Source organism: Poromitra crassiceps (assembly GCF_964638095.1).
Source record: "Poromitra crassiceps genome assembly, chromosome: 13".
Lineage (NCBI taxonomy): Eukaryota > Metazoa > Chordata > Actinopteri > Beryciformes > Melamphaidae > Poromitra > Poromitra crassiceps.
In genome coordinates, this window is record NC_139644.1 from 28409546 (window position 1) to 28423862 (window position 14317).

At 41.6% G+C, this 14317-nt stretch overlaps 1 protein-coding gene across 1 annotated transcript; it reads left to right on the forward strand.

Moving 5' to 3' along the window:
• Window positions 1-2069: 2069 nt before the first annotated feature.
• On the forward strand, window positions 2070-4858 carry LOC310788460 (zona pellucida sperm-binding protein 3-like; the record flags this gene model as incomplete). The annotated part of the gene is made up of 8 exons (XM_083650012.1): window positions 2070-2138; window positions 3403-3627; window positions 3708-3823; window positions 3903-4006; window positions 4081-4258; window positions 4345-4462; window positions 4537-4619; window positions 4822-4858. 8 exons carry the CDS (start codon window positions 2070-2072, stop codon window positions 4856-4858), a joined length of 930 nt encoding a protein of 309 aa, XP_083506138.1.
• Window positions 4859-14317: the final 9459 nt, after the last annotated feature.

The following is a 14317-nucleotide window of genomic DNA, read 5'->3' on the forward strand; positions in this document are numbered from 1 at the left end:
CCTGTCAGGGTGCCACCGGGCCGGGCCCGCTGAGGGGAACAGGACAGCTCCACTGACTGGCTTTCTGTCCGCCGAATAAACAGCACCTCTGCCTGGGCTGGAGGAAAGAATCAACATCAGACTGGATCAATACCATGCCATGGCATCCTCTTGAACTCAGCAAGAGGCTGAGGTCTGTCAAGAGCAAAACCCCACCACAAGAAAAGCTTCTTCCTGCAGTCATCAACAAGCCCCCCCCCCCCCACACACACACACACACACACTGCTAAGGACTCTACCACCACTACCCACCACCACCCCCCGACCACAGCTGGCCTCATCAGCAGGCCAGAAACCCCCCTGACACGGAAGTGAAACAGAAAATGCATGGTTTTTAGTCTCAAACATTTCACTCAAAAATTGAATTGTTAACCATCCCATGGTAACATGAGGGTTTTTATTAGGGTATTAGAGTTGTGACATAGCGTGGAATGAAATATAACATTATGAAATAAGGATTAAGACAAAAGCTTAAGATACTGAAAGCTTTTCATTCAACACTTAAGTGACTTTTTAATATAACTGTCCTTGTCTTGCACCATCAGTCACAGTGGTTACAGACATGTGGCACTCCTGGAGTGCAGGACCACATAGTGACCTACAGGTCTTCCACTAACATTTGAACAGAATAATACTGAAAACTGAACAAAATGTGCAAATGGGCCCCAGCTGATTTGTAACTTGTTGCTCATTGGAGACATTGAAAGTGTCCAGATTGGACTTTCAGTTTTTTAGTAGGCTAATTGTATTTCTTGATTGTGTCTTCTGATTATTGTTATTGATGTTGATGCCTACTGTGGCAATAGAAGTTATTCTCAGTCTCAAAACCAAACAAGCAAAGTAGGCTATTGTAATTGACTCCCAGTAAATAGCCTACAAACCTACAAACATACAAACAACACACTGACTGTAGAAAAAAATTCTAATAATTTCCGAATATGCATTTCTTCTGATTTAAGAACTATACTTACTATATTATAACTTACTATATTTTCATCAGTTTACAATACAAATATATAAACAGTTTTGTCATGCAGTGGACAATTATATAGAAAATCCCTTCTTACCCACAATGAGCTGAATGAAAATGAGTTGAAAGCTTGTCTTCATGGCCTATTCAGCTACTCATACAACTATAGACTAAGATATAGCCTCCCGAAGACTAAACCATTATGCACCCCTCCTATTTCCTTCCCTCTCTTGTGAGACTGTGTAGCCTCGTCTGCAGAGAGTCTCTCTATGTATTGTTCCCCATCTCAGAGTCAGCAGGAAGAGACGGCTTCAAAGCCACAACTGACACCGAATGCTGGGTGGATGGTCCTGTGCACACTGAGGTTATATAACGGATTTTCTTTTTCTTTTATCTGGTTTATTTTTTCTTTGTGAACTGGAAACTCAATAAGGATAAAGCAGTAAATACTGTTTGTGTGAAACTCAACTTTTAGGCACAATAAATGCTTAAAGATTTTGCACCGGTAAAACTAGCCTAATAAATTAGAAGGGCACTCTGAGATTAGACCTCCGCCAAGGCCAATGGGCCTTTTTTCACAGCAGCCATTTTGTGTCTAAAAGGCAGGAAGTAACACATTCAAAACATTAATTAGGGTTTCCAACTTCCAATCCATTTAGGCGTTTCAGTGCTGGGGCCCTAATCAATGATTTGGTTGCATCTGTGTTTACCCTGCCTTTTATACACAAAATGGCAGCTGTGAAAAAGGCCCATAGTCCAGTCTGCTATGATATGCAGATTTTGCGAGTCAGATCCGGATCCGCTTTGATGGGTTCTTCCTTGGCCCATGCTACACACTTCCACAAAGTTTCCTGAAAATTGGCCCAGTAGTTTTTCCGTAATCCTGTTGACAGAAAAACAGCACCAAAAACATCACCTCCTTGGCGAGGTAATAATAAAGTGTCACAGCACAGTTCTGTCAGCACTTGTAGGCTATCGCTTGTGTTTTCAAGTGACACATAAGAATCAAGATTGTCACTTTCATTTAATATGAGTTGAAATGCCCTTTTGTGTGTACAAGATGAAAGCAGACAGAGACAAGAGGACTCCGCACACTGAGGGATGTGACTGGGGCTTGCCAGTCATTTTGGTATGTAAATTGAAAATAATGCTTTGTGGGTTTTGCACTATTGGGAGGGGCCAGTTTGTTCACAAACAATTAGTTCACAAACGACCTCGTGTGCGAGACTGTGCTCATAGTGAGAGTCTGGAGGACTTAGTGAGCATGAAGAACGTCTCTCCACTGAGGCCAATGGTTCAAGCTGTCATGACAGCAACACCTACCAGCTGCAGGGCCGCTGGGCACTCTGCCCTCCAAACAAAGAAGATGTCCCTTCAAAAAAAGTCACACACAAAAGGTGACTGCATTGTTAAGTTATATTCATTTATGCTGTTAGCTGTGTGGCAGCACCTTTTGCATTCTCTCTTTGTTTTAGCGGCATGGTTTGCACATCATATTTTAATGACATGGCCATAGCAATTGTTTTTAACACTGGATATACATTTCCATGTAAGCAGCCAATCAAGTTAAATCTTATCTTCATGTAGCCTACTGTATAAACAAGTTAAATCTTATCTTCATGTAGCCTACTGTATAAACAAGTTAAATCTTATCTTCATGTAGCCTACTGTATAAACAAGTTAAATCTTATCTTCATGTAGCCTACTGTATAAACTACTGTATAAACAAGTATGTGTTGAAAGCTTTTTTTATCCTGTGGAGAGAAAAAAAGAAACAGGAAACTGCATAGTAGTAGACAGATTTAGTCAACAAAAGATTTCCAGTTTTTACACATAAGGCTGAGAGAAGAGGCACTGTGTGTGTGTGTGTGTGTGTGTGTGTGTGTGTGTGTGTGTGTGTGTGTGTGTGTGTGTGTGTGTGTGTGTGTGTGTGTGTGTGTGTGTGTGTGTGTGTGTGTGTGTGTGTGTGTGTGTGTGTGTGTGTGTGTGTGTGTGTGTGTGTGTGTGTGTGTGTGTGTGTGTGTGGGTGGGTGGGTGGGTGGGTGGGTGTGTGTGTGTGAGAGAGTGAGAGAGATCAATTTAGCCTAATTGTAAGCTGATTAGTAGACAATTGAGTTCAGGTGTGCAGTGCGGCTGGCTGTGATTGGCTGCATGAGGTGTATAAGCCTCCCCTGGGCAGACAGGTGTGCTATCCAGTGGGTCAGAGAGGAACGTCCCGTCTGAGACAGTTTGCTGTTAGAGTGAGATCTATGGAGACCTCTGTTAACCTTCTTGTTGGACTCTCTTTGTTAGGACTCTGCATTACGACATCTTTTTCTTTTCCATCTCAACATGGCACGGAACATGGTTTATTTGAAGGACCTTCGATTGCTAGAAGCCACAACTCCAAACAGGCTCAAGATGAGCAACAAGAGTGGGTAAATACTGTCAGTGTGGTGTGCCATCCAGACTCCATGGAGATTGTTGTCCAAGCTGATATGTTCCAAGTCGGAGCTCCTATTGATGCAGAAGAGCTGCGCCTTGGAGTAGAGCATGGTGACTTCTGCAGAGCTGCAGCAACTTCACACCATGAGTACAGAATCCATGTTGGACTGCTGGACTGCGGCACCAAGCACTGGGTAACAGTAAATTCCTTATAATCTAGGCACCTTGTTTGTGTGATGATTCCAGGTGTTTATTTCTTTCTTACTATGCACAGATGACTGAGGACTCGCTGATCTACACAAATCTCCTCATGTACACTCCGATGACCTCTCCAGACGAGGTCATCCGAATGGACGAGGCTGTCATTCCAATTGAGTGTCACTACGCAAGGTCTGCCTGCATTGAACACTATGGCATCAAGATCCCTGCACACTACCTTACTCTAAAATTATATTTGTCTGGTTCCTAGGAAGTATAGTCTGTCCAGCGCTTCACTCACGCCTACCTGGGTCCCCTTCACCTCCACCCAAGCCGCAGTAGAAACCTTGGACTTTCGCCTGAGCATCATGACAAGTAGGTTTTGCGCAGACTATGCAACTTCCAACGCATACTTCAACTTGTTTATTAACAACTTGTTTTTTGTGCAGGTGACTGGCTGTATGAGAGGAGCTCCAATGTGTTTTATCTTGGTCAACCCATCAACATTGAAGCGTCTGTTAGGGTTGGTCATCACATGGGACTGCGAGTCTTTATCAGCAGCTGTGTGGCGACGCTCTCTCCAGACAGAGACTCTGTTCCTAGATACGTCTTCATTGGAAACAATGGGTAAGCAATTAGAACCCCAAGTCGGCTGCAACCGGAAGGTTAAATGGCGAGACATCTTGACATGACTCCTCTGAAATGTCCTGTAGGTGCCTGGTTGATTCCCAGCTTCAAGGCTCAAACTCACAGTTCTTACCGAGGACACGGGACAACGAGCTCCAACTCGTCATCGATGCCTTTAGGTTCCATCAGGAGGACAGGGCAGAGGTAATTGAATTGGCTCATGGTTAAATCAAAATTTAAAGACTTGCGCAGTTTCAAATTCACGTTCGTCTTCACAGCTCTACATCACATGTCACCTCAACGCTGTACCCCTCAGTGATGCAGATTCACAAGCTAAGGCATGCACCTTCATAAATGGCAGGCAAGTTCCCTCACCATCATTGAAATGCACTGTTTTTCCTAGTGCTAATTGGAGGTACTCATGCTCTGAAAAATCTCTTTTCAGATGGCGGTCAGCTGATGGTAATGACTACTTGTGTGGATATTGTCAAAGCCAAAATGAAGTTGGACAAACCCACAGTAAGGCTGGTAGCTATGGCACACTTGGGCCTCGTGGCTTTAAGTCTGTGGTACCTGAAGCCCTCGGGAGGAGTGGCCTGAAGGCTACTAAAAGTGCATTCGGTCCTCGTGGTTTTGGCAGGAGTGGACTGAATACCAACAAAGGTATAGAGCTGTTCTTATAGAATGCATACTTGCGTACAAACGGATGAACATTCATATATAGGTATACAACTTTATTTAATTGTGTGACATGGGACATCCTTTATTGATATGTGCCGTCTTTGTTTCTTAGTATGGGAACAGGTGGCAATTGTGGGTCCCATGCTGGTTAAGAAAGGTAGGCCTTTACCTGTAGAAGAGCTCCCTCCCCTCCTTGCTCAAATCAGCCCTAGATCAAGACCAGCATCTTATGGCAGCCAGTGGAGAAGTGGCGTAAACTTCAAAACCGGTATATATAAATGTAACTCTGATGGCACATTTATTTGAGCATATGGGCTCTGTATTTAATTGGACTCTCTTTCAGCCCCCCTTGACTCAGTACCTGAAGATTTCAGCCAGGAAGGACTTTCTGTGAAAGGTATTTGCTTTGATGAATGCAGTAAATGAAGACCGTGCAGTAGCTTGGTGAGATCTCACTGCTAAATGGTGCATCTCCTCAGATCTGGAGAAGGGACTGCTCCCTGACCTGCCAACACCACAACAGGAACTGGGGCACTTGACCACCAAGAAGCTTCTGATCAAAGGCTTTCAACAGAATAAAGGAGACTATTCCCACATAGATTTGGGCGAGAGTGGAACCGGTAAGAAGTGACTGTGCCATACTGATTTTTAAGATGAAACATTTTGGATGTGTAACTTTTTTTTCTACCAATTGCAGGTGAGGCTACTGAAGATGTGACGCCTCTTGTTAATGCAACGCTTGGCATTACAGCCAAATCCATGGCAGCACCTGACATTGGCCCCACTGCAGCCCCCAGTGAAGTCCGCCAGTCAACCCCTGCTCAGGAGGAGGATAATACTGAGGAGGATCATGTGATTTCATTGTCTAATACAGCTGCTGCAGACTCTGGCCTTTCAGATGTCGACCCCAAAAAATAAAATTTTAAAACTATTTGTAGTTTCCTTGCTGTGTTTATAGATTAAATTGTACACTCAAGTGTGCAGGATGCTCTGTAAAATGATGGCAAATCTCTCACTTCTAATTTTGAAAAGGGTACCTTGCTGGTATGAGATTAGCAGCATCCCAGAATAAGTGTTATTATATAACGGAGCGAGGCAAAACTGTCTTAACACAAGCGAGTGAGGGGTGCATGTTGGAGAACTGATCTTGTTTTGCTAGGCTCTGGCACCAGTAGTACTTGTACTCTCTAAGGCCTCTACACAGCTAAACGTTAGTGTTCTGAAAAGGTGTCACTTCCTCTGCTGCTCCAGAAGATCTGGAGAGATCTGAAACATTTGACTGTTCGGCAACTATTCGTAGTTGTGTAAAGGACGTTTTGTATACAGTGTTGGGTAACTCATTACAAAAGTAACTTATTACATGTAATTACTTTTAGCAGTAACTCAGTAATATAACTTACTTATAGGATTTCTGTAATATTATACCAGTTACTTTGTCAAGTAACTCAAGTTACAAATTGAGTTACATTTTATTAAATCGACGCACATTTAAAAAAGACAATCATTTCCTAATTAAACTGTTTTTCACTATAGATGACAATAACAAAGGAAAAAAATAACATTTAGAATTTTATTTTTTTACACTGATTTCAAAGCGGTTGAAATTATTTTTCGGGATGGTTCCGGGGTGGCGATGTCATTCTGTTTTGGTAAAAGTAATGCAAAAGTAGTGTAACAAGTCACTCTACACAGAAAGTAATATTGTAAAGTAACTAGTAATATGTAGTAAATTACATTTTGAAAGTAACTTGCCCAACACTGGTTGTATACTATGCATAATCCTGACTGATGCTGCCAATATAAATTTGAGACCTTAATTTCTTGGCTAAATTCGGTGTTGAAGACTGAGACCCACTGAGCTATATTCTGACCCAATGTTGTAGTCGCCAGGACTTGAGTCCTGGACATATTTTCAGGAGTCTACTTGGATTTGAGCACTGATGACTCAAGCATTTGGCATAATATATTGATAGCTATATTAATACCATGACATTCAATTTCATGCAATGGCAGGCACTTTAGGTGTCCCACCTAAATGTGGATTCACGCACACTCATGTTCAGTAACTTTGGACTCAGGTATTAATTAATACACAGGACAAGATGTTACTATCCCTTGTGCCAAAATCTGAGGCAGACTAATGGGGACTAGACCCAGACTCTTCTTTGGTGACTTGGACTTTGACTCGACTTGGACTCTTCTTTGGTGACTCGAACACTGGGGACTCGAGACTCAACTTGGACTCGATATAGTGACTTGACTACAACACTAGTCTGACCAAGATGCTCAGTTAGGCAATATCACTCTACATGATTATTCTTGACAATATGACTACCTTAAATGTTACATTTCTACACTATGTGCAATTCCAAGACATAGAAATCAATCATTCCATACATTACATTTTCTGGTTTGTTACAAGAGACATAATCTTCCATCAGGAGTGAAAGGGAGAAATGTCAAACAATTGTAATATACTGTAGCAAGAAACACTGAAACTGCATCCCTGTTCTAGAATCTACTGTAGAACAGGGATGCACTTTCAGTTTTTCTAGAATCTAGATCAACAGAATGCATATTTGTTTAATGTCTAAAAGTAAATTACATAATTGCCTTTCTGTCAGTCAGTCAAACAAACCATGCTTCTCAGATATGACATGATTTTGGCATCAATGTGGTAAAATAGGACAACTTTTATCATCAGTGATTGAAATATAAACTTGTAGGATTACTATACTGTAGGAAGTTGGTGAAAACAAGTCTTCGTACATAAGGGTGCAGAATTGCTGTCCCAATTTCTTGCAAATTTGGGGGATTTATATGCAAATGCAAAGAGTTCTGAAAACTTTGATTCATATTCAGTGACAGTCCCTCCACAGCTTTTTGAAATTGTCCTTTTTCAAAGCAGCCATTTTCTGTCTAAAAGGCAGGAAGTGACACAGGTGCAACCAAACATTAATTAGGGTTTCCAACTTCCAATCCCACCAGTGCTGGGGCCCTAATTAATGATTTGGTTGCACCTGTGTTTACCCTGCCTTTCAGACCCAAATGGAGGCTGTGAAAAAGGCCCATTCCATCACATCAGAGTTGATGAGTGATTGCAGCCAGCTGTCCTCTGCACATGTGACTTGATAGGTCTGAAATGGAAAGCATTTGAGCTATTGGGGGGATTGCTTTGTTGAGGTGTTGGCCCCATATTAAGAGAGATTTTGGTGTCTGTTGCATCTGATTTGTCATTCAGAATCATTTTGATTAATCTCCTTAGTCTTCTTACTTTTGGGGTTGGCTGGCTGGAAAGGAAGTGTAGGAGGCGTTGTTGTGTATGAAAATCAGTCTCATTTCCAAAATCCTTTCCCTTGTGCAGATGAGAACAGCAGTACGATGGTGAGCCACTCAGCCTTTCTAGTACTGCTGTTGTCTTCTGTCTTTGGTGTTGCAAACACCATTGGATTGTTGAAAGACGGACCCATGATCGATTCTGAAGGAAGGGAATACAAATCTGTTGCATTGAGACCTCATGTTACTACTGATCATGTCACCGGACGCCCACCACCCAGTGACTCCTCCACCATCGGTGTGCGTTGCACTGACACAACAATGATCATCGAGATAAAGGCTGACCTGTATAATACTGGACGCCCTGTGTTACCTGGCCAACTGTATTTGGGGCCAGACATGCATTCGAAGAAACGTCCGTGCCAAGCTGTTGCTGTTAGTGACACAGAGTATGTCATTGAAGCTGCACTGCAAGACTGTGGCTCAAATCTAACTGTAAGTTGTTGATGCTTGTCTACTGATGGATTTGGTGCTTTAACTTGGATGTGATCTTTTTCCATCAAGTTATCAAATGTGTTTTGTATTGAATCTTTAGGTATCTGATGACTTTGTGGTCTACTCCAATAAGCTGATGGTCTCACCAGCTGGCAGATGGAACAAAGTTCTGACCAAAGATGCAATATCCGTTTCCTGCCACTACAAAAGGTATGCAAATTTAACATTTTTTAATGAGCAAATACCTTGCCGAATATTTTATCTTTATTGCATAATCACAAGTTGATTACTTCACTGACACAGGGCCCACTTTGTGAGCAGTGCTCAACAGCCAGTCTTGACCCTCTCAGCATCTAATACAAAGTATTCGGCCGATCATTCTCGTTTCTCCCTCAAACTGATGAGCGGTAGGTGTGCACATTTGCTACCTGCTGTCTTTTATGGGTGCTCTTGATAAGAGTGTAGTAGTGATGTCCATATCTATGTGAAGATGACTGGAGAAGTGAGCAGGTCTCCAGTGTCTTCTACCTGGGAGACATCTTGCACCTTGAGGCTTCCTACAGTGCGTCTGACGCTGTACCCAGACGACTCTTCATTGACAGCTGTGTTGCCACTCTGAAACCTGACCCAACATCAGCCCCCAGATACCGCTTCATTGAAAGCCATGGGTATGAACACACACACACACACACTAATACGAAATGTATTTCTGAATTTGAAAGAGGATATGAAATATTTACCAGCCCCGACAGCATTGGCTGGTATTAGATTCACCTTGTGAGTCTGTGTCATCAGGGCAAAATGTGGTCCTGGAGACACTTATAGCGGGACCTACCACAGAAGCCGTTGAGTATTTTGCCAGGTGTTTTTATATATGTGTGTATATATATGTATATATATATATACACACACACACACACACACAACCCACCTATATAATCTGACTGAGTTACAATACACCACTCTGAATTATCCAAAACCTGATAAATGTTATGCATTATGCTGAAATGTTCCTGGCTATGTAGACTCTAGAGGGAATGCTTCTGACATTTTATCTGAACACAGCCTACAAACGTTTTACTTTTATTGTCACATTAGGCAAAATACATTTTAAACTTATCTCTCTGTTGGGAAACAGCGATTATGTCCTCATTCCCTTCCCTGTTTGAATGCTCTTAATTTGTCAGGTGCCTCACCGATGCAAAAGAGGAAGGATCTAATGCTCTGTTCCGATCCCAAACGAGGCTTGACGTGCTTCAACTGCAGCTTGATGCATTCTTGTTCCAGCAGGATCCAAGGGACTCGGTGAGCCTCATGAGCCATGAGCTTTATCAAGGAAAACGCTTAAAGTCCTACAGGCTGTATAATGTATATCATGTATATAATGTATACAATGTATATAATGACACATTGCTCTGCCCCCTTTTTAGCTTTTTATCACATGCCAGCTGAAGGCTACATCTGAAATGTGGAGGAGCAGCCCTGTCAGCAAGGCCTGCAACTATGTAAATTCAAGGTATATTGACTACTCAGATATGTAAATCTATAGCCAAATTAGGCATAGTTTCTCTCTACAATACTTAGAATTAGGCTTGGAGAATAAGCCATGGTCAACCAGAGAAAGCATGGACTACAGCCAATTCTATTGGCAACAAATGGAAAACTAAAGTGCAAGCCTTTTGTGTGCAAGACAGTTGAGTAAAGCAAAGCAAGATGGCTTTTGGTGCCGGAGTCAATACTTCTCTCTTCAGATGGCGAAATGTGGACGGGAATGATGACGTGTGCAGGTGTTGTGAACGTGCCTGTTACCAAAGTAACAGCAAGACTAGTGTGACACGCCTGAGCCCTGAAGGTACAGTATGATGTCACAGCATGGAAGCAAGGACTGTTTGTTTCATCACTTGTAATGTTGTATAGCTTGTAGTTACTTGGATTAGAATGTTACTAACGTTTTGATTAATGTTTCAGATACCATGGTTTGCGGCATTGTGACTCTTGGCCCTGTGATGATTTTACCTAGAAAGTAAAAAATAATAAACAATAAAATCAACAGTTTGACTAATGTATTTTTCTTGGCATGATGACATAAAAACAAACATAATGAAACGGGTCAGGTTAGATGGCCTAAATATGATGCTTTACACTTTTTGTGATTTTAACTATTATTCCATGATTGTGTAGTGAATCGGTGCACTAGAAGTCCATAAGGGCTCCCCCTAACTAACTCACTGCTAGGCCTATTATGAGTAGGCTAGTTGGTTGTACAGTAATTTTAATTCAGTGTTATCTGGTGTTGGCTACTCAGTGCAGAAACTGACAATCTGCAATGAATCAAAATCAGGTTAAATCCGAGAAAAAATAAACCTCAACTGAACTCTGGGTCAAGACCAGGTCATCTACACTGTAGACAGTACGAGCCTACATCAAAACAGTTTGATTAGAAACAAAATGGGAGTCTGGCAAAATTAGTCATTCAATTTAACATTTAAGGCTGTTTGTTCAATTCCATTTAAGGCTGTTTGTTCAATTATTTTAGTACAAGTTAACCCAAGGAGTGAATTAAGGGATGGAAAAATGTTCTAGTGGCACCCCCTTGAGGCTGTGTGTGATGATGGGGACTTAGACTTGAGTCACACTTAAGTGTATTACACACACTTGAGACTTGTCCTTAAAGACTTGACTTTATTTGTTTACTTATTTTTATTTGTATACTTTTATTTTATTTTTTGGTACATTAAGGAAATGGTGTTCATTACTTCAATATTTTATTTTTTAAATCTTTCAGAACAGTGCATAGACGAGACAAACGAACATGCTCAGACCCAGGGAAAAAAACATTGACAATATTACAACATGATTACCAGCCGCTTAAGGTGCTTATGTGCTTGTTGGAGATATTGTGGCTGGGATCCCATGCAAGGGGTCCATGAGAAACCAGCCGGGCGAGTCACCCGTCACCCCTAACCTCATCAAGTTGGGCCTGAATTGGTCCTCAGGAACCCAAGTCTCTCCATCCGTATAACAGAGGTCATGTCCATCAACCACAGTTGGAAAGAAGGTGAAGAGGACGACTTCCATTCCTTCAGAATGAGCTTTTTGGCAACAGTTGTCCCATGTGTCAGAGACTGTTGCACAGCTGTAGGGAAGTTCAGAGAGGACTCCAAGCAGCCGAAGATGGTGAGTTCTGCCTCCGGCTGAATGGTTATTTTGTAGGCCTTAGAGTACCAGTCAAATATTTTGGCCCAGAATTCTGTCATAGGGCTTTCACACCGGCAGGGCTCCGTGCCGGTTCCGGTTCCAGAACCCTAATCTGAACTGGCCGGCGCGTTCAGACCGAAAAAATAATTGGTTCGGAACCTGAAAAGTTGGTTCTCAGCGGAACCAAAAAGTAGTTGGTTTTCCTTGGGAACCGTGACATCATCAGTGGGCGTGTCTCATTCTAGGCTGTGAAAACGAGCAGGAAGGAGAAGAAGGCAGTGACAACACAGAAAAATAATTTGCAGTGGTCTCCTGAGGAAACCAAATGTTTTGTGGTGATTTAGGCATCTACCGAATCTCAAGAAAAGCTAGAAAGCAGTACAAGAAAGAACAAGTCATATGCCGAACTTGCCGAAGAGAGGGCCAAGGCTGGGTTCACTCGAACGCCAGACCAAATAATTAATAAACTTAAAAAAATAAAAAATAAACTGAAGAAGGACTACCGAATAATGTCCTCCCACTTTGGTTCCGCTTAAACTGGTGTGAACACGGGCTGGTTCGCCAGAAAGCACCAAGGTTCTGAGACTCCAGAACGGAGCCGGAGCCAGAACCAGAACCGTGTCTGTCTGAAAGCGCTATCAGTGAAGGGCAGAACCAGAAGGCGAAGGGGTGTTCATAATGCTGTCATGACACTGTCATAACCATGACATAACACCTGTCATGAACATTAAGGAGGCTTTATGAATGTTTATGACTGTCATTAAGTGTCATTCAGTAAATTGTCAGAATCAGAATCACTTTTATTGCCACAGTATGCAAGTTACATACGAGGAATTTGTCTTATGTGTAGCGTAGCAGATCAACATACAAAGATAAAGGAGTACAGTAGGAAGATAACTAAAAGACAATCACAACGTTCCAAGGGCAATCAAATCAAATATATGAATACAATATGTAGATGAGTAGAGGAGTGTTCTGTGGATATGAATTTAAATTGAATTTACATGGCAAAATAGGCATTAAATAGGCAGTGAATTTATATGAATTTACAGTCCGAGTTAAATATGAGTTTACATTGAATTTACATGAAATTTACAGTCCGAGTTAAATAGGCGTTAAATAAGCAGTGAATTTACATGAATTTACAGTTGTATCATATGACATAGTGTATAATGTAGTAAATGGTGAATACTGTATGGTGTGTAGTACTGTATGTAGTACGGTGTCCCTTTGAGACTTGACTGTGATTAAGGGCTATATAAAATGTAACTGCTCCCCAGTCCCCACCAACATCTTTGGTGAAGCTTGACCTATAAATAAACAAGACTATGTCTGTACTTGATAACATGCCTTCCATCATGGCATGCAAACTGTGTAAAGAATAGAAACTAAAGAGAAAGTAATCAAATCAGAAGCGTCCACTACATTGGGATGCTTCTGATTTCATGACTTTCTGTTGTTTCGATTCTCTGCTCAGTTTCTGTTTCCCCACTTGAGTTTCATTTTTTTTTGCGGTTAAAAAAACAGATATGGCTTAACCCTTGATGTGATCATTATAAATTGAGAGCTTAATAATGTATGTTCTGATCAGATCCTACTGTACATTTGGTTGGTATAGCCAGATTTGTTTGTAGAAAGCCTAATATAAAGTATTGTCGCATTTCTAAGTAAAATGATGCCTATACTGACGCTAAAATAAGTTTGTGCCATTGAGACAAGACAGAGTAGATAGAAAAACTCTCATGACTCAAGAACACACCCAGAGACACACCCAGATGAAAATACAGATTCAAGCAGTGTCATGTCAGTGAATGAGTAACAAACCAAGGAGAATGGAATTCACAGTAAACTGTTGTTTTAATGTGATTGTTGAAGTTCAGGGTAGCCTACTACATAGTCTCTTAAAACAGACTGTTTCATCTACATCCGGCGAATGCAGCTATACACAGTCTGTACGTTACACCCCCAGAACATGCACAAGGAAGTTGGGAAAAAAACCTTCAGACAGGAAAGAAGTTCGACGGAATCCGACCAATCACGACACGTGTGTCCACGAAAAATGCGGCATATTGGATTCTGATTGGACTAATGAGCGGAAGACCCGCCTTTCTACTTCCCATTCCGGTTGGTGCATGATTCTCCCCCACGAAGTACAGACGGTATGGTGGAAGCATTTGAAAATTGCGGAAGCCAACTCGTCTGTTCTAAGAGACTACCTACTACAGGTCTAATGTGGTAATGTGTTATTTTCCCATGTGAGACCTTTTTTCTATTGTGAATGAGACTATAAAAGTGTTGTGATAGTGTAGCTGCTACAGTATCTTGATTTGTGTGAATTTACAGTCCGAGTTAAATATGAGTTTACATTGAATTTACATGAAATTTACAGTCCGAGTTAAATAGGCGTTA